This window comes from Perognathus longimembris, chromosome 2 (assembly GCF_023159225.1).
Source record: "Perognathus longimembris pacificus isolate PPM17 chromosome 2, ASM2315922v1, whole genome shotgun sequence".
Lineage (NCBI taxonomy): Eukaryota > Metazoa > Chordata > Mammalia > Rodentia > Heteromyidae > Perognathus > Perognathus longimembris.
Genome location: NC_063162.1, coordinates 26,940,961 through 26,961,255, shown reverse-complemented (window position 1 = coordinate 26,961,255; position 20,295 = coordinate 26,940,961). Strand labels below are relative to the sequence as shown.

At 37.1% G+C, this 20,295-nt stretch overlaps 1 protein-coding gene across 3 annotated transcripts in view; it reads right to left on the bottom strand.

Moving 5' to 3' along the window:
- LOC125346233 (cytochrome P450 2C5-like) overlaps positions 1-20,295 on the bottom strand; it is a 66,991-nt gene that overhangs the window by 12,757 nt on the left and 33,939 nt on the right. The window contains exons 6-9 of one of the 3 annotated variants that reach the window (XM_048338629.1): positions 19,335-19,482; positions 15,411-15,598; positions 14,270-14,411; positions 12,193-12,385 (exon numbers count right to left, since the gene is read on the bottom strand). The exons of 1 other annotated variant lie outside the window; for it this stretch is intronic. In XM_048338629.1, the coding sequence (XP_048194586.1) occupies positions 12,204-12,385; positions 14,270-14,411; positions 15,411-15,598; positions 19,335-19,482 (660 nt within the window). In that variant the 3' untranslated portion in view covers positions 12,193-12,203. Of the gene's footprint in view, positions 1-403; positions 554-743; positions 907-2,040; positions 2,209-12,192; positions 12,386-14,269; positions 14,412-15,410; positions 15,599-19,334; positions 19,483-20,295 lie in introns of those variants that run through there. One more of the 3 variants, XM_048338630.1, reaches the window with a different exon arrangement.

The window sequence follows — 20,295 nt, the reverse complement described above, 5'->3', positions numbered from 1 at the left end:
ACTTACTTTAGGAGGGAAGCATTATTCTTTAGCTCTTCAAAAACAAAGTCAAAATATGTATTTAGTCAGACACTGGTGTGGTTCCAGATTAGAATCGTAGCTACTCCCCACGGTGAATTCTAAGGATTGTTGTTGGTACCCAGCTCAAGAAAACAAATCTAGCAAATCAATAAAACCTATAGTAACTCACCAGCAAAAAGTTTGAACTACAGGTGTAGCTGAAATGGTAGAGCTGAGCTAATTTAAAGCCCAGAGTTCAAGCCAGTATCAACTTAAAAAAAAGAAAGAAATTGCAGTCATGATTTCTGATGTGAAGACAAAAGAATCCATATATGAGACAGAAAAGAATTAATGGAGCTTTTAAAAATCCCTGTCTAAACTAGTGATATAAAGCATCTCTCACCGTTTGTTTTCCTCAGCTCCTCCACAAGGCAGCGGGCTTCCTCTTGAACACGCTCTTCAATGCTCCTCTTCCCCATCCCAAAATTCCGCAAGGTCATGAGTGCAAAGCGCCTCATCTCTTTCCATCTGTGTCCATTGCTAAAAACAATTCCTGAATGAAGGGAAGCAGAAACATGGATGGAGAACACAAGCAAGGAAGAGGAAACGACAGATGGCAGCCACCGGGCTGGGCAAGCTCTGACTACAGAACCCTTCAGGCCTCTTTTTCCATCCTCATTATCCCCATCATCCTCTTCCCAACGCACAAACACACACACACACACATGCAGATGTACACATACCAAGGCCTTTATTAACTTTGTCAACCACTGGGACTTTGCCTCTCCCAGAGAACTCCTCCCCATGATCAGTCAGGGCTTCCTTCACGGCTTCATATCCATACAGCACCACAGTGGGCTTCATGCCAAAATACAGAGTGAACACAGGGCCGTACACTTTTGAGAACTTGAAATGAGAAGAAAAAAGAATACTAGGGAAAGATATCACTACTTACTCCTCAGAGTGAGCCTCAGTAAAACGCATACCATGATTGTATTTTTTATGCTTCTTTTCTTTTTCCAATACAACTCTGTTTCTGAAATTCATGCATTATAAGTGATATTTGTATAGCTGCCAATTAGAGATGGCCTACAATGTGCCATGTATGGCCCAGGCAGTAAATTCAGTTCAAAACACACAGCAGGCTTATCCTGTTTCACAAAGAAAGAAAGAGAGGTCTTCTGATTTAAATTCATTTCTAGAGCCCCATGGAAAGTGAATAGAGACTCGTAGTTGAACCTCTGCTTATTGAACATTCCATGCTTGAGAAATGTTTGATTCTCTTTTGAACACAAACCAGTAGCCAGATGACTAGTTGGGGATAACCTGTGAAGCTCTTACTGTTAGAATCTCTGCCTGAGAAAAACCAGAGAAATTGGCATTTTTAAATCAGCAAAGCTGCTTCTATAGCCAAGTATACTTTGGGATCTATGGGCATTGAAGACAGAGGTTAGGCCCACAGAGGCAGCCCCAGAACGTGACACATCTTCCAAAAATATTTCTCACCAAGCAGTATTCTTGGCCCCCGGCACAGGTTGTGTGCAACAATCCAAGTGGATTCTGACACCGTCAGGATTTCCCCTAAATGGTCTTATGCATTTATATTATCTCATCTTCACAGATAGTTCCTTTCAGTCATCCACTGCTTATCAGACAAGTTAACTTCCATGATGATTCTGAATCAAAAGCCATGTCTAATAAGGTATAAGTTTTCATGAATTGAACATTTAAACACCAAACCTTCCTTACTGTGGATATTCAGCAAAATAAATAAATAAACATGACTAAGATGAGGAGAAGGATGCATAACATTTGCAATTTTGTGACTGAGATTAATATAGACAAGAACCCACTCATTTAATACATTACTTTGATGATTAAAATACAAACTGGAAAATCACAGGCATATAATACTTTCTACAAGGATTTTGCTTTATAATACTCAATCATGCTATTGTACCTCCAGCAGTAGGTTTAAAATATGGTTTGATTTATCTCTTATCAGAGAAAACTGGGGAAGGGAACATGAAGAGTACTTACATTAATTAAAGATTTAGTGATGTCCTTAATATCAAGCTGCAGTATATTTCCAATAATTGGGAAAGGAGTGGGGCCAGGAGGGAGCTTCCTTCTCCCAAAGTTCTCTCTCCATATAGAAAAGAGAAGCAGGCAGGAGATACCCAGCACCAGGAGAACTATTGGACCCATTGAAGCTTCTCTTCCTGCTAAGAGTACTGTGAGCTTGCAGCACAAACCTTTTATAGTGCTCCCAACACTGTAGGGCATGCCTCCTTAATGAGTTAGTAATACATTAGGTAGATACTTCCCAATCTCTTCTGATTAGACTTTGTCCTGATGATAGAGGTAAAGGTTGAATGACCTGCACACGTGTCCCTCATTCCAGAGGGCACACAGGAGACTGTGGTTTCGTTGCACTTGTTGGTGATTAAATATTGCTAAATTAAAATACAAACTATCTGCTTTCAGTGTACAGTTATGATTAAGTAGTGCTGAAGTTAATGACTTCATATATAAAAAATTATTCAAAAACGATTTTTCCTTTATTTTTCTGTTTATTGTTCTTACAAAGGTGATGTACAGAGGGGTTAGAATCGCAATCATTCTCGGATTAGCGGCAAGTTGGAAAGTGATGGATTTGAGGATATTCTGTGTGTTCTATGAAACTTATAATTAAACTTGTTTTTTGCTCTACACAACACTTACAAATGTGTTGTCACTACTGGGACCTTTCCACAAATCAGTAGAATCAACAATTTTTATTTCTAACTATATGTAAAATTTTTTAATCAAAGTGTAAAATTCCTAGCATCAGTCATGCACTTTGGAAAGCCAAATATATATTAAGATCTGACCCAAATTTGCAGTTATTTGGCCATAATATAACACAAAAAGGGAAGCTTCTTTTATTGTTATTTTTCTTTTTCTAATGAGGTGAGGGGGAATCAGTAGTACAGGACTCTCAATGCCGCGTGGCTCTTGTGGAAGAGCTGGGGTTTCAGTGAGATTGTCTCATGGCCATTGCAGTTCACTGCAGCTTCCTGAAGAAGAGTCCTGGAATTATATTCACATCATTTCAAAGTTGAAACTTACTCAGTATAACTGAGGGGAAAGCCTTTGTTGTGTGGTTTATTGACATGGCAGGAGGACATATGGCCTCTCTACTTTTCATTCACAACCAGAAAAGCTGTGATGCTGGTTTTGCTTTCTCCTTTTAAGGAAATTAAAATAAAACAAGAAACAATGTTTGTATAAATGGACGATAAGAAATCCTCTTATATAACTAATTACTGCCAATTAAAATTCCCAGTAAAGAAGCAACAGTATAGAGAGAATTAGTTACTTAATTATTTACACATAATTAAGTCACCTTGGGTCACAAGGATGTTTAAACTCAAGTAAAAATAACTACAGAGTGCAAAACTGAAAGACTCAAATACTACTAAAGTAACACACATTGTTAGGAAAGCAATGTTTAAGTAAAGTATGTTTATAAGGATATCATCTTTGTTCTAAATTGAATATAGCAGATAGTTTAAAATTTAATTTTTGTGGTACCAGGGTTTGAACTCATGGCCTTGCACTCTTGAGTGAAAGATGCTATAAACTTTGAGATATACCTCTGTCCTTGCTTTGGTTATTTTTTTAATGGCTTCATATTTATTTATACTAAAGCTATTCTGGACTGTGATCTTCCTATCCATCACTCCACAAAACTAAAGCTAGGAGCACACACCCCCATGTCTGGCTTGTTTGTTCAGGCAGGGTTTTGCTATTGTTCAAGCTGGCCTCAAACTATAGTCCTCTAAATCTTTGCCTATTAAGTGGCAATTGCCTCTTACAGTGAGATCATAGACCAGAGCCTTTTATCTTCCTTGGCATGCAAAATTAAGACTTGTTAAAACTCAGTTACCTACCATTTTATCAGCCTGATGGAAAGGGATTCTGAGATCTAATGTGGGTATCCTAGCCATTTTCATTCTATTAACTTTCTTTGCCTATGGTAAATAATTGTTTTCCTTTTAGAGCTTAAAAACTATGTCTTAGATATTAAGTGATATTGGTGAAAGACATAAACCCCAGTTGGTAGGGCTGAGGTTAAAACACACATTTCCTACATATCCTTCTCCCTGAGGAAGACATTCAGTTCAAATGGGTTTACAAATAATTTGCTAGTTGTGTACTATGGCTAAATGTTTGATTTTGTTTGTAATCAGTGGAATTCAAATAAATACATATTTAACTAATAAGTAATATAGAGGTCAGAAAAGTCTGCATTTATAATCTTTAGAATTTGAGTGACCCCAGATCTGGGAGCATATTATGTAGAATGAAGTGAGTACTAACCGGCTGCTTGACCCAGCTGGCTCTAAATGAATGAAGAATCCCACCACCTTATTTTGTGTAAAACAAGCTCAGGAGTTTTTGTGGAAAAGTGGCATTTTTTTTTTAATTCACACGCATTACTTTGTTTATAAAACATTGTATCAACTATTGAAAAGGAGAATTATAACCTCTCCTTGCACGTTTATAATAACCACAATGGACATCAAAATGTGAAGTCTGCATAAATAATTATGTAATCCAGTTATCCTCCAGCTACCATGTCCAGCAATACAATATCCTCATCTGACAAATAAGCACACCAAGCCTTATATTCATGAAGAAAGTCAGTAAAGTTTTTCACCATAAAATGTGTAAGATTTTAGTCTGCAATGGAGTCTTCTAACCTCAAGTGCAAGACATATTTTTAGTGGCAGTTTAAGAGATATGGGACTGGCCTAGCTCTCTCTTTGGGAATACTATCTGTTGTATCTCATTTGAGAGGAGGAAGAAGACAGGTAGAATGGCAGGAACAATTTCTGAAACATCAGAGAAAAACTTCAGCTTAGGACCATATGAGAGAGAAACCAAACTATCATCAAGGCCTATAATGGTAGCTCATGCTTGTAATCCCAGCAACATAGGGAGGCGAACGTAAGACTGGCAAACACACCAGATCTCTATTGGAAAAATAACAGAAACAAAAAAGGGCTTGGGTATACGTGGCTCCAGTGATAGAACATCTGCCTGGTAAGCTCAAAGCCCTGAGTTCAAACCCCAGTACCTCCAAGAAAGAGAAAAGAAAAATGTTCAAAAGTAGGCCTAGAAGAGGGGCAGGAGGGGGAATCTGGGACAGCAAAGAAAAAGGAAGAAAGCCCAAAATGTCTAAGCAGTGTAACAAGCCTGCCATTCTTCTCACCGCTTGTCACTTGGGAAGAAGTAAGCATTTGTTGTTCACTGAGCAATAAGCAGGATTTATTGCCCAGACAGGCTGAGTGAACAAGGCACAGTTTTCCAGAATAAAGAACACCAGGCAGTATCTTCCTGGGTGGCCCACCAGGAGGACCTGACCTGCTGTCAGGCAGGTGTTCACCTTGTGTGATGCTAGTCTCCTTGATCTCACGGCAGCATGGGGCCACACATAAACACGCTCTTCATTCTAAAATAAATACAGACATAAAAATCATCTTGCTTAGGCATTTAAATGACTAATGTGGATTCCTCATCCTCCTAGCAGCACCTTCCCACGTACTTTTCCCAACTCGCCAGGAGACTACGAGTGGTATACCAAATTGCCATCCCATCTTGGTTAATCAGTCACTATGCCAAGGCAGATTCCAAATGACCCTCTGTTCTCCATGGTCCTCTCGGTCGTAAAAATGAGGGAAAGGGTCTCTCTTCCAAACTTGTATACTATTTTGCATCTTTTTTATTTATTTATTTTCTGCTTTTGGGCTTGAGCTCAGGGGCTGGGCAGTATCCCGAAACTTCTTCTGCTCTATGTGAGTGTCCTATTACTTTCATCTACAGCTGTAATTCCAGCTCTTTTATGGATCTAATTAGAGATAAAAGTCCAAGAAACATGATCCTAAGATCACAGCCTCCAAAGTAGCTAGGGTTATAGGCTTGAGCCACCAAGTAGCATTTTTTTATGCCTTGAGAAATAGATGTCCCTTCTCTCCTTCATCTTGTTTGTGTTGAAATGAGGACACCACATGAACTTTTCCTCTTACAAAAAGTTATGAACGAACTTTGAGACCAACAAGCAGTCTAAATTTGTTTTTAAATATTTCCCTAAGGAATAAGCCCAGGACACAAGGTAAGATTGTCACCAAATGACTTGAGAGATTTCTCAAAAGATCTTCTCTAGGCTTTCATTCATCTATCACTTTTCTGTTCTACCACTGATTATCACAAACACTTGATTACTGTATTTACTTTATGTGCATCAGAAGACTTGAAGATAAGTCAACTCAGCCCTCTGACTGTTCTCCCTGACCCAGCCACGGGCTCAGTGCTTGTTCTGCACCATGACCTTAGGGCCTCTGCCCACTGCATCCTTCACTGCTTGAACTGCTGAAACTTCACTGTGATCCTGTGTCAGGCTTTCTCCCTGTCCACCACCAACTCTTCTGTTCAGATTTCACACAGACACTGGTGCAAGCGATCCTAAGATTCCCTGAGTCTGCAACTAACTTAGTCCTAGCAGACTGCACTTTCTGTAACCCCCTGAGACAAGAGGGGCAAAAACACACTTTTGTTTAGAGTCAACCTTGCACTTCAAAGTAGTCTCTATTTTCCCAAATCCCCACCCTGGGTTTAAGGTTTGTGGAAGAGACATGTTTACTATGCAGATAGATTTTCCTTCTTGCCTGTGGTACCTGTCTTATCTTGCAAGTGTGTCTTTGGATTCCTCTAATCCACTTGTTGGAAAAACTAAGTGCCTGGACAAGTTTTCTAATTGTCTATATTGCATCTGTCTCTCTGTGCTTTTCTTCTGACTGGTCGCTGAATATATGAATTCATACCACTTGTCTTGCATTCCCGATTTCCTCTATTTGGTTTCGTTCTGCCATTGGTAGGGCTTTCACCCAAGTATTTTCCTTTATTTGATTTATTGTGCTTTAAAAACTTCACTTTCATTTAGAAAGTTGCAACCCTTGAGTCATTCTTTATTGTATATTTGTTTGTTTATTTTTATTTATTTCCAGTCCTGGGGCTTGAACTCTGGGCCTTGGCGCTGTCTCTGAGGTTTTTTTTGCTCAAGGAAAGCCTCTTCCATTTCAGCCACAGCACTACTTCCTTGAGCCAGTCTTTCTATCATCCATGTCCTCTTTGTGTTATGTAGGTGCTCCTCTTTGAACTCATTCAGTTATTCAAGGCCTCTTTGAATTCATTGACTATAATTAGAAACATTATTTATTTTCCTTGACTAGTTGTATTAAGGAGTTCTCATGTAACCCACCCCTTTATGTGTGTGATGCATAGGATCAGTTACCGCTTCCCTCATTCTCCCTCTCTCTCCCATCTATCCAATTCCCATGATTCTCTTCCAGTTTCCTGGTTCCATTCTCAGGGCATGGCAAGACAGCATACACTTGCTAGTTCTCTCTCCATGAGTCCATGAGTCTGCTCCTACCATTCCATCGTACCCTGGCTCACATAAGACATGTATCAGCTTCCTAGTATTCATTTCAGTGAACTGCCTGTTACATGTTCAAAGAGTTACACCATGGAAACCATGTTTTATTGAGTGTGGTTGTGTATATCTGTATGTGTTCCTGTATGTGTATTAATATATGTTTATAGTTTAAGTGTAATTTCCATACATGAGAGAAAGCATGCAATTTATGTCTCTCTGAGGCTTATTGAACTCATTCAAGGTGAATTTTTTTCCAGGTCAATCCATTTCTTTGTAAATACTGTAGTCATATTGCTCTTCCTGATAGATTAATAATACATACATATGATATTTGGGTGTTACAGTACTCAGCATAGGTTCCTATGTATGCATTGTCTATTGTCTGCTGATTCTCTAGCTGGCTTTCCACTGCGTTGGAGGAGTCCTTGCATGGAATGTGCTCAGGCCTCAGTGCCCTCTGCGTGTGCCTCGGGGCTACTACTTCTACAGTCCATGGATCTCCTTTTCCCTCAGTATGGACTCACTCATGACTGCTGATGAAATCAAAACTTCTTTTCAACAGCATTTACTTCCACAGCAGCTTTGTCACCAGTTGGTTGTGAGAGTAAAGAGAGTCTATTGAGTGTGTCTAGAGGAAGAATGGTGAGCAACATCACCCATTACTATCTTATCTCTTCTATTCTTTGTGCCAGCCCGGGGGTTTGAACTTAGGACTTGGATTGTGTCCCTGAGTAGTTTTGCTCATGGCTAGTGCCCTTCCATTGGAGACAAAGCTCTATTTCCAGTTTTTTAGTGGCTAATTATAGCTAAGGGTCTCATGGACTTTCCTTCCCTGGTTTAAAACCAGCAATTCTCAGATCTTACCTTCCAATATAACTTAACTACAATTATAGGAGTAAGCCACTAATACCCAGCACATCTTCTTTCTTTTGCATAAATATGTGTGTATACATTTAATAAATTAATAATTTATTAATAATATTAAAGTTTGAACTTAGGGTATCACACTGACTATGAACGTAGTCATCCAATAACTCAAATCCCTTGTGAATTAGTTTTGAGACTAGGTCAGGTAAAAGCTAACCCAAACAATACAGCTAAGAATTGTTATTCTCAAAAAGAAAATACATAACAAGTGCTAGTGGAGTTTTGGATTAAGTAGAAATCTTATACATACTGGTGTGAATTTGAAGTAGTACAGACATTCTCCAATATTGTCTTAGCTCTGCAATTATTTTTAAAAGAGAACCATCATACTGTCGCACAATCCCAGTGCTTCCAAATTACCACAGAAAGTTAAACATTATGTTAATAACATAACTGTAGGCCATATTGCTATACCTAAGACAGAGACATCTTGCACAAGCACCAAAGATAAAAAAATATGATACATGTATACCATATATAGTACTAGATACCTAAATATAATCTTATTTGTGAAACAAGCAGAAGTGGAAACATTGCATTATTGAAATAGCCTAAACATAAACATAATTATTGCAGTATTGAACTCCTTGCAAATGAGTGTAAAGTGGTGATTGTTGTATAGAATGAGAGTTTGGGATGTTTGATTAAAGATATTGAGAATTAGAGAGGAATAAAAACAGCTGGGTGCCAGTAGTCCATGCCTGTGTTCCTAGCTAATCAGGAGGCTGAGATCTGAGAATCATGGTTTGAAATTACCCAGGCAAGAAAATCTGTGAGACACTTAACAACAATTAACTATCAAAACACAGAAGTGAAACTGTGGCACTAAGTGGTAGAGCACTAGCCTTGAGCAAAAAACGTCTGGAACAGCTCCCAAGCTCTGAGTTGAAGCTCCTGGACTAGTACAAAAAACACACAGTTATAAAAACCCATAATGTATAATCACAGTAGATGAACTTTGTTATGATAATACAATGCTTATTTTCTAAAGATAGAAGAAGTAACTGTGAATGATTAACCACAAAGAAATTATAAATATGTAAGGATGCCAATGTTTAACTTGATGCAAACTTCATACAATGCATTTTGTAATATGCTTCAAAAAATCTCAAAACATACCATAAGTTTAAATACTTTGTCAATATATCAGTTGAAATTAGCTTAAATATTAAAATCATGTCTGATATATTTATAATCTGAAGGTTTTCTGGCATATAGTTAAGTAGCCAACAACACATTGTACAAAGCTCATGCACTAGGACCTGTAAATTTTGGCAAAGAATTATACTTATAAAAGCATATCTATAAAGAACATGTATAATAAGTAGATCTGTGTCTGTGTACTCAGGTATGTACAAATGTGCATATCCACATAGACACAAATGTTAACTACAAGCTGCCTGAAAAAGATGTTCCCGTTGGCATAGAAAAGGAAGTGGAGTGAGAAATTATGTTACATTTAAAATTTTAAGATAAAGAGAAAGGAAATGAATTGCCGTTAGATTGTAGATGTACACTTTGTTTATAGTCTGCAGTTTCATGGGATAATAACTTAGGTTCTTGGCATCATTTAGATTGAATGTGAAACAAATGGTACAAAAACAATAGAAAAGGTGGTGTTTTCTGCTGGTTTGTCTTATTGGGGAAAAAGGAGACTCAAATGATTGGAAGAATAACAAGCAGAGATATGGAAGCATAAATTCACATAGGGCTCTATGTTGGCTACAAAATACTTCAGGTTTTCTTTCTTGTTCACAGTAACATCACAACATGGTCATTAAAATTTAAATGAGCTAGTGATTTAGTAAGCAGATTGAAGCACTATATCAAATACTTTTATTATGTACAAAAGCAGCATCTCTACAACTGACATATCAGGCAGATACAAGCTCACCATGTGAAGAAATGGCATAACTAATACTGGCATAGATAACGGTGCATATGCCTACTTCTTAAAATGATTGAGACAGACATAAACAGCTATGTAGAGTTTGGGTTTTGTTTTTTGCATGAGGCATGACTATAAATTAATTTCTAGAAAGTAATCGCATCTAACCACCTGAGGAACATTTAAAATGACTGGCTGGGACCAGTCCATGAGACCCTTAAAATGACTGGCTGGGAAAGGAATTATCAAAATGAAGAGACAAAGGATAAAAAGACAAATGACTCCAAAACGAGACTTACAAAACCATTTGTTGAAAACCAACAGTACAACTCATGGGGGGAGAGGGAAAGGGGGAGGGGGGAGACGGGAGGGGGGAATGAGGAAGGAGGAAACAAGTTGAACAAGAAATGTACTCACTGCCTTACATATGAAACTGTAACCCCTCTGTACTTCACTTTGACAATAAAGGAAAAAAATTTAAATAAAAATAATATGGCTGGCTGGGACTCTAGTATGATCAGCACACAGAAAACAAACAATACACTAGGGTAATTAACGCTTTCTGATGACTGGAAGCCTAAATGACACTCTATATAGACCACATTGTAGACCTGCCCTTTGACTGGAACCTGAATTTCAAAAGAAATAAGAAGCTGTAGGCATATAGAATAAATACTAGTAAAGTTTAAAGATATGATATGTATTAGATAAAATCTTTCTGTCAATGAGAAAACCTAAGTGTAAATGCTATTATTGCTGTTAGAGAAATGTTTCTTAGCACATATATTGCAGTGTAGACAAACAGATGATAAATAGACAGACTAAGTTTAAAATAGGTCTTTACACTATAATTTCATTCAGATTTAAGTGTTTTTTGTTGGTGATATTTGTTTGTTTTTTTCTTTTTCTTTGTTTGCAGTGGTAGGACTAAACTCAGGGCCTTACATCTGCTAGTCAGGCACTTTAACAAATGAGTCACACTCAAAGCCTTTTGTTCTTCTATTATTTCTCCAGGTAGCATCTTGCATTTCTTCCCTGAGCCAGCCTTGAATAGCCATCTTACTACATATTTCTAGAGTAGTTGAGATAACAGGTATGTATTACCACACCCAATAGTTTTTTGTTTGTTTGTTTGAGATGAAGTCTTCTTACCTTTTTTCTTTTTGTTAGCCTTGAACCATGATCCTTGTGCTGTCAGCCTCCCAGATAGTTTAGGTTACAGATGTGAGCACCTGAGCCTAGCTAGATTTAATTGTTTTAATAGAGAGGAGGGGAAATTCTATACCATTTTGTAAAATTCTATACCACATTTGTAATACATTATGTATTTCCTACAGGAGGAGCTGGTCTGGACATTGCTACTATTCATTAAATCCACATCTCCAGATATGACAGGTGACATAGACAAAGGGTTTCCTACCTTCTTCTCCTTTACATTCCCAATGCTCACCATAATATGGACAACATGCTATTGTGGGCCTCCAGTTTGTATCATTCAGTCACTTAATTTTGAACAAACTAGGAATGTCCAAGAATGACCCTGGCATGAAAAATAATATTTTATTCAGAAAATACAGAGTAATGAGTCTGAGTTGTCAACTGGTAATCATTTTATTGTATTGTGGAACTAACATATTAGTAAGTAAATCAGCTTTAGGTAACTATCAACACTTGGGGTGGTGAATAAATCTGTTATGAAGCATAGGGAACTATAGGCTTGATTATGCAGTGAAACACTAAACCTTCCATAATGGAGACTGGATATTCCTGGATCTGGAGGGAGTGGGGAAAACAGGACAGAAGGGAGGACAGGAAGGTATCCCTGACAAGGGAAGGGAAGAGTGTTGGCTCAGAGGAGGGAACTGCTGATACTGCACAGCTGGAGGCAGACAGCAGAGCTATTCTTTACACTGGAACAAAGCAGAGCTGGTATGAAGGGGGCAGGGAAAGAAACCCATTCACAACTGGACTGGTATCAAGGTCCTGTGGATCCACCAGAGCTTTCAGGTTGAAGTTCTGTAAAATGGTGGTCAGGAATAAAAACAGCTCCATGCGGGCCAGGCCTTCTCCAGCACACATCCGTTTGCCTGAAATTTTTTTGTAAAAAAATCAAAATCAAAATCTAAGCAGGAAGTGACTCCTTGTATGTAAGTGTGAGCATATGAAGCACTGCATTTGTAAATGGCAATACAAAGTGTCAGTGTATGCTCAATGATATACTGAATGCAAGGCAAATGGACTCATGGTGGTGGGAGGATATACAGATAAAGGGTGAATATGTCATCTTAACTAATACATCATTGAAAGTATTACTTTAATCTGAGAATGCCAGAAAATTCCTGTAATTCCAACACAGGAGGCAAAGACAGAAGAACTTTTAGTTTATAACCAGTTTGAGCTACATATTTAATATCCTGTCTTAAAAAAAAACCTAAAACCAAACCATAACAAACTCAATTATACATAAAAAGCAGATTACCATCTTCGTGTAAACATTTTATTAAACATTTCTAAAGGATAAATGCTCTTTTTTAAAACACTTATCCTCGTCCCTTTCCTCATTTTTTTTCTTTCACTCTAGGCTGCACTGAGGTTTCCCCAATTATTATGTCAGTTACACTAATACATTTCCTGCTAAAGAGAGGGATCATAATTCTGAAAGACAAGCTTCCCGTATTATTATTCCCCTGTGGTTGAGATGAGGATTTCATAGTTTTTCCTCAAGGCCTACTCTCATTCCTTCTCTCTTAGTGTGGTCCCCACTTATCAAGAGGGACTGTGACCATGTACTTTGGGATTTCCTCCACATTTGGGGGTCTATGGAGTAATACACACAGGAGTAGAAGACCCTAGACTCCAAGTGGAATGAATCACATGGAAGTACTTGTGAGAAACACTGCTTTTGAGGTCAGCTCAGAAGTCAAATCCTGACTCTGAAACTTACTACCCATATGGCTGAATTACTTAAACTACCTGAGCCTCACTCTCTTCATATATAAAATGGGATGCTAGGAATTCCTTAATTAAATGTTGGTGTGAAATTAAAACAATATTATATTTATTTATTAAAATATTAATGGTAGGTTCATTATTTTATTTATAAAAATTTTGAGTTTCATTTTCTATGATAAACTTTGTAAGTTCACAGATCTGTGTTTTTCTTTTTCTTTATTTTTAATAATTTTTATTTTCAAGGTGATGTACTGAGGAGTTACATACATAAGGTAGTGAGTATATTTCTTCTCAAACTTGTTACCTACTCCCTCATTTTTCTATGACTTTTCCTCCACCCCAATTCAGCCCTAGCCTTGAGTTGTACAGTTAATTTACAACCTATTGTCTTGTAAGTATTGCTGTTGTATTGGTTCATCTTTTGTCCTTAGTCTTACCATTTTGATGTGCCCCTTCCCTTCCCTAATTTAGACAAACATATATACAATACCCAGATTACCAGAATCACATACAGTGACAAAGTGGCTAAATTATAAGGAAGATAAACAGAAGAAAAAAAGAAATAATTTCACATAGTATGTTAAAAATAACAACAGCAATGATAAACCAAGTGCTTCAATATTTTGGAGATTATTTTTCTTAATTTCATCTTATATGATCATGTGTACATAGCTATTGAGCTGTTGTGATCATCTGTTAGGACTGTCCTAGACATATCCTAATATGACCCCACAGAGTCTATCTATGTGTCTTTGCACCCGGCTCACTTCACTTAGCATAAATGTGTCCACATATTTCCATTTATTTAAGAGTGGGACAATGTCATTCTTTCTGATAGAAGCATAGAATTCCATTGTGTATATATATATATATATATGTGTGTGTGTGTGTGTGTGTGTGTGTGTGTATACATATATATGTAAAGTGCAAATATACCAGCCCCAAAGTAGGCATTATATAAGTTCCAACTAAACCTCCATTCAAAATTATCTTGAGATATAGAAATAAAATTTTATTACCTGATGAGAAAGGCATGAAGTAATCACTTTTTTTGAAGTTCCCACTTTTATCCAGAAAGTGGCCTGGGTCAAACGTCTCTGGGTTGGGGAATTCCTTGTGGTCATGCAGCACAGAGGTCAATGATGTCACTATGGTTGTGCCCTGGGAGCAACACACATAGAAAAGCTAAGCTAAAATATGTGTGTATACAAATGTACATATATACATACATACATTATAACAAATATTATACATATTGAATACATATTATATATTATATATAAAGCCTGGTGCCAGGGGCTCTATAGAGGTGATAGATCCATTGAAAAGTACTTAATTCAATCTTGTGGTTTACAGGTAATAAAGACTTCCAACCAATCAATTGGCTTCAGACCCCATAAATATCAACACATTCAATATAATAAAAGCCAAGCATGTCCAAGGTTTAACAATTCTATAGCAACAGACATAAAGCATATTAGAGAAGAAGAAAGCCCAAAGAACTCAAAAGGATGATCACAAGAATGGTCAATAAAATAAAAAATAAAATGTTTTTTTAAAAATGAATGAACATGAAAAAGATACAAATAATCAGCTGAATGAAGTAAGGAAAAGAATGCAATATATTCATGTGGACTTCAAAAATATACAGAAAACTTTAAAAATGAATTAAAGTCAAATTTTGGTAATTTAACACTACATAAATTAAATAAAAACCCCAAATCAAATTGAAAACCCAGATCAAATTGAAAACAGAATATCAGGACTTAAATACAAAGTAGATCTATTAGAACAGATGAAGAATTAGGTAAAAGTAAACAAGTATGAAAAGAACATACAAGTCCACTTGAGAAACATGAAAGATCAAACCTATAAAACATAGACTCAGAAAAAGGAGAAGAGGACCATGCTAAAGGAATAAGAAACACTCAATAAAATAATAGGAGTATTTTTCCTAAGTCTTTAGCAATCCAGGTACATGGGATGGGGCCTTTAAGACAGCATACAAACCATATCAGAAAAGAATCACTACACAACACAGTACAGTTAACATTAAATGTTCAGAAAAGTTAAAGAGTGCTGAAAGCTGCAAAAGAAAAGCAAGTCATTATCTATGGTGGCAAGCCCTATGCAGGCTCAGCATAGAAGAAACAAGCCCACCTTGGGAATGAGGTAGCCTCTGAACTTAACATCACGGGTCACTGCATGGGGCAGGTTCATGGGTACGAGATCAATGTATCTCTGGATCTCATGGATCACAGCATCTGTGTAGGGCATTTGGCTCCTGTCCTGCATGCAGGGGCTCCGGTGCCTGCCAATCACACGGTCGATCTCTTCCTTCACTTTAGCTGGTTGAGATATAAATAAGAAATGGCAGAATAGGGGGAATGTTGCACATTGGTCACAGTAATTCACTACTGTAAGCTTATAGAATGTCCCTGGCTCATACATAAGGTCTGCCCTTGGTAATGCGACTCTGCCCCTGGCTGATACCTGAGGGGCAGGCCGAGCACCTCCCACTTTAGTTGCATGAGAGTATAAAGACCCCCCTGAGAGAGAGTTCAGGTGCTATTTTCCTTTCCTTTGTGGGAACTTGGCCTTGCCGGCCCTGCTGGCAATAAACTCTTTTTTGCTCTATGTGACTTCCCCTATGGTCTGTGGTTATTCTGGGATAATTTTCCTTTCAACTACTACATAAAGAGTAATAATGAACTTCAACAAGATTCGAGGAAAAAAATATACATATGCTCAATGGAATACTTACACTTCAGTATATACATACATCACTCTCCTACTAAGTAGCTTCATAATTCAATAATATAGCCATAGAATTTAGCTTCTTGTTAAAAAAAAACTCAAAACTATTCATGTACCAGTTATATACTTTATATAGTAAACTAAAATAACTTTATTTTACATGTAAGAAGTATATTATCACAAGTACTACCTACTTACAATACTGTTATAAAATATTAAAAAATAATGAGAATAAAATATTAACAATGAAAGTATATTTTTGCTATTATCTTCATGTATATCTTCAGATTTCACAAATCTCCACAAATATGAATGTTAATTTATGGGCTATGGAGTAGCATAAATGGCTCCAAGTATGACCTTTAAGAAGTTAATAGAATATTTCCATTTTTTCTAATTCAGAAATATTTTTGTCGGTAAGGCAGGTGATTTTATGGTAAAATGATTTACAAATTCTATTAATTTATAGAAAAAATGATGTGTCTTTAAAAAAGAGTTTAACTTCGAGATCTGATATGAGTCGAACTAAGAATACGTTTCAAAAATGAACAGGATATAAATAAAAATATGAATAAAAGTACATTACAAGGACTGACATTGAGCAGGGTAAATGTATATTATAAGGACTGACATTGATAAAGATGCATTGGAACTCCTGAACTGATGTGCTATATTGAAACCCTCTGTACAAGTATTTAATGATTTAAGAAAAGAGAAAATGTTTGTATGTATGTATGGGCATATCAGCATTAAATGCTTTTGTACAGTTAATGTACACTAACAGAAATATAGGAGAAATGATAATCCACAAAGAAAAACAAAAATACTAATTTTAGTAAGTATTATTTAAACATTATACAAATAGTGTTTGTGTTTGTGAATTCATATGTGCAATATGCAGTAATACAACCATTATCTAGCACTTTCTACTGATAGCCATATTGGATATCCTAATACCTGCTTCTGGAAAATATCTTCATACTTCTAAATAATGATCCTTTGTTTTTTCCTTCCTTCCTTTCTTTCTTCCTTTCCTTTCTTCCTTCCTTTCTTGCTGGACCTGCAGCATGAATTCATGGCCTAGCACTGTCCCTGAGCCTCTTTGTGTTCAAGGCTAGTGCTCTACCACTTACTTCAGCTACAGCACCACTCCTGGCTTTATCTGAATAGTTTATTTCAGATAAAACTCTCATAGACTTTCCTCACTGGGCTGGCTACAAATATCCATCTGCAGAGCTCAGCTCTCCTCAGGGAGGATTACAGGAATGAGTCACTGGTGCCCAGTGCCCCATTGAATTTTTAATCAGTTTTAGAGAGTATTTATTGATTTCCTAGTATGAGAGATCAAAATGTGCATTCACATCTCTGTCTTACATATTTAGCCACATCTACAAATAGACACATAGAGATATACATGCACATTGCCCCTCAATTCATTAACAACAATATATTACATGTAATATTTGAGTTTTTAAACAAACATTTGTAGTTTCAATCATTCTGCTACAGAAATATTGTTCCCTGGGTGGAAACTAGGATTACTTTCCATTGATTGTTATTCCCTTGTATTTCAAATCAATTCATGACTTTTCATTTCCTGGGGAAGAATTATTTGCAAATACACAAATAGGTGTTTAAGACTTCTACCAATGCATGATCAGTAAGTAGAAAAATGTGAGACTCTAGGCCATGTTTCCTTCATTCTCAGGGTCTTCGCTCTCTCCTTGCATCATTTCTTTCTGCTTTTTTCTGATGTGAGTGTTTTCTAAGTTGAGTTTCTAGCAGCCTCAGTGACAGTCTCAGATTGGGTCCATGGTTATCTTTGTCTTGTTTTAAGATAAATGAAAGAAGCACATTAAGCGTATTTTGTGAAAAAAGAGAAAATAGAATATGTAGTTTGTAGCTGATATGGAAGTCTAATTCTCCCATATTCTTTCATCAATACATAAGTAGTAGTCACTCTTAAGAATTCCAGTACAATCTTTACATTCTCTTTATATATGACCTAGCTGTATCATTCTGAAAGTTGATCTTTCTAATCCTGGTGTTTTGGAATCCTACAACCTTATTCTGAGTGAGGGTTTTTATTCCCTTATTCTGCTGGACACTTGGAGAGAATGTTTTATCAAATTGGTAAACTATGGAGGTTCTTCACTCTGCAGAATATACATTGCGGATCAATTTCAAGAAACAAGAGAGATAAAAATTTGTGCATCACAAACAACAAGAGAGCTTTGCAGGACCTTTCATCTGTATATGTCACTGTCACTCCCCAAAAGTTTAAGAACAGATATTCCCAGGTTAAAATTCCTCTCAAGAGAGAGGGACTTTCTTTTCACCAGATGAATGGAGCTGTGGTGAGAATTTGAGCATGGAGAGTCTGTTTGCTAAATTCTTCTTCTATCATATTTCACATCTGTTATTTCTAAGGAGTGAGGTTTATGGGAATTTTAGAGACATAGCTTGGTTTTTCTTCCCTCAGGACTTTTCCTGTTACAATATTTAGGTGAAAGCATCAAGTGTCTTTATCATAGTTATATCTACTCTAGTTGTCTGAATATTAATATTTCTTATCTGTTTGCTATCCCTTCTTCCTTTCTATCCTCAGAGGACAAATTATCATTTAAAATTACTTTATTATTATTTCCTAAATCCTAAATTTAGGAAAATTTCTAAATTTTCTAAGACACGGGGTTCCTACAAATAGAACTCTTATAACATTGTAGAAGATCAAATTTACAGATGCCCTTGTAAAATTCTAAGTTTATTATATATTCTGAAGAGTTCTCTCTGACCTATGGCAGCATTAGAATTATCAGAATGAGGAGGGCTGGGGATATGGCCTAGTGGCAAGAGTGCTGGCCTCATATACATGAGGCCCTGGGTTCGATTCCCCAGCACCACATATACAGAAAATGGCCAGAAGTGGCACTGTGGCTCAAGTGGCAGAGTGCTAGCTAGCCTTGAGCAAAAAGAAGCCAGGGACAGTGCTCAGGCCCTGAGTCCAAGCCCCAGGACTGGCCAAAAAAAAAGAATTATCAGAATGAGGAAAGGTACAGGATAAGGTAAAATTTATCTACTGTAACGGTGGCAAATTTTTATCTAATTTATGCTGGAACTGTTTTCCAACAATTTCTTGCTGTAAAATCCAGACACCAGAACAGAGTCTTATTGCTTTCCCTACTGCCTTGTTCTCCTCACTTCTCTCTGATTACAGCTGGTGGCACAGGATGTTGAACTGTGAGACATATCTGACAATGCAAATCACTAGCAGCATCTTTCCTGTATTTTCCTGAAAATTGCCTAGGTCTCCACCTGATTTCCTACCTGTGACATGGGGGTGCTTCATCAGGAGCAGCAGGCCGTATCTCAGTGTTGTGCTCGTTGTTTCTATCCCAGCACCAAATAAATCAAATGCAGCAGTTGTCAAATTTTCCTTCGTGAATTCCAATGGTTCGTTGTGATTTCCCTGCTCCTAGGATTTGAATAATAATATCATTTACCAGCACATGTGATTACAATAAATCTACAGTATCTCACAGTGCTATAAGCCTGGAGTGTAAAGGACTAAGAGAATGAACAATGACATAGCGGAAGTGATACACTAGTTGAGAGTAATGCATCAGGGCTACTGTGCTGTCATATTCTAACTGCTATGGTACTGAGACTGTATTTGAGATCTTGAAACTCATTACTCATTTTAGCCACTAGTAACTAAATTGCTCCAATTTTTAAATGATCAGAAAATTGAGTAATAGGAATAGGAAACTTGGGGATATTTGTAGCTGATAATGTAATTGATCCTGGGGATTGAACTCATGGCTTAAGCTCAAGTCTAGTGCTAAACCACTTGAACCACAGCTCGACTTTCCACATTTTGCTAGCTAATTGGACCTAAGAGTCTCAGGAACTTTTGTGCCTAGGTTGGCTTCAAACCTAGATACTCAGATCCCAGCCTCTTGACTAGCTAGGATTTCAGCCATGAGCTCCCCAATGCAATTTTACTTCTTGTATCAAAACTTTGCATATGTTCAATTATTGCTTGACAAAAATGTTAAAGTGGGGCAAAACCTAGGAGCCACAAGGAATAAGAATGGGTTCATTAATCAAGATGGGCAAGCAGATGGGAAGCACCCAGTCAGGTGTTCTCAGGAACCTGTGAGGGAATGACTAGGAATTCATGAACTGAATAGACCATAAAGACAAAATTCACATTAGGTTGTAGTGGTATAAAGGAGCGAATATGGATAAAGCAGTGACAGAGACTGAGAAGAAGGTTGCTCTTTCA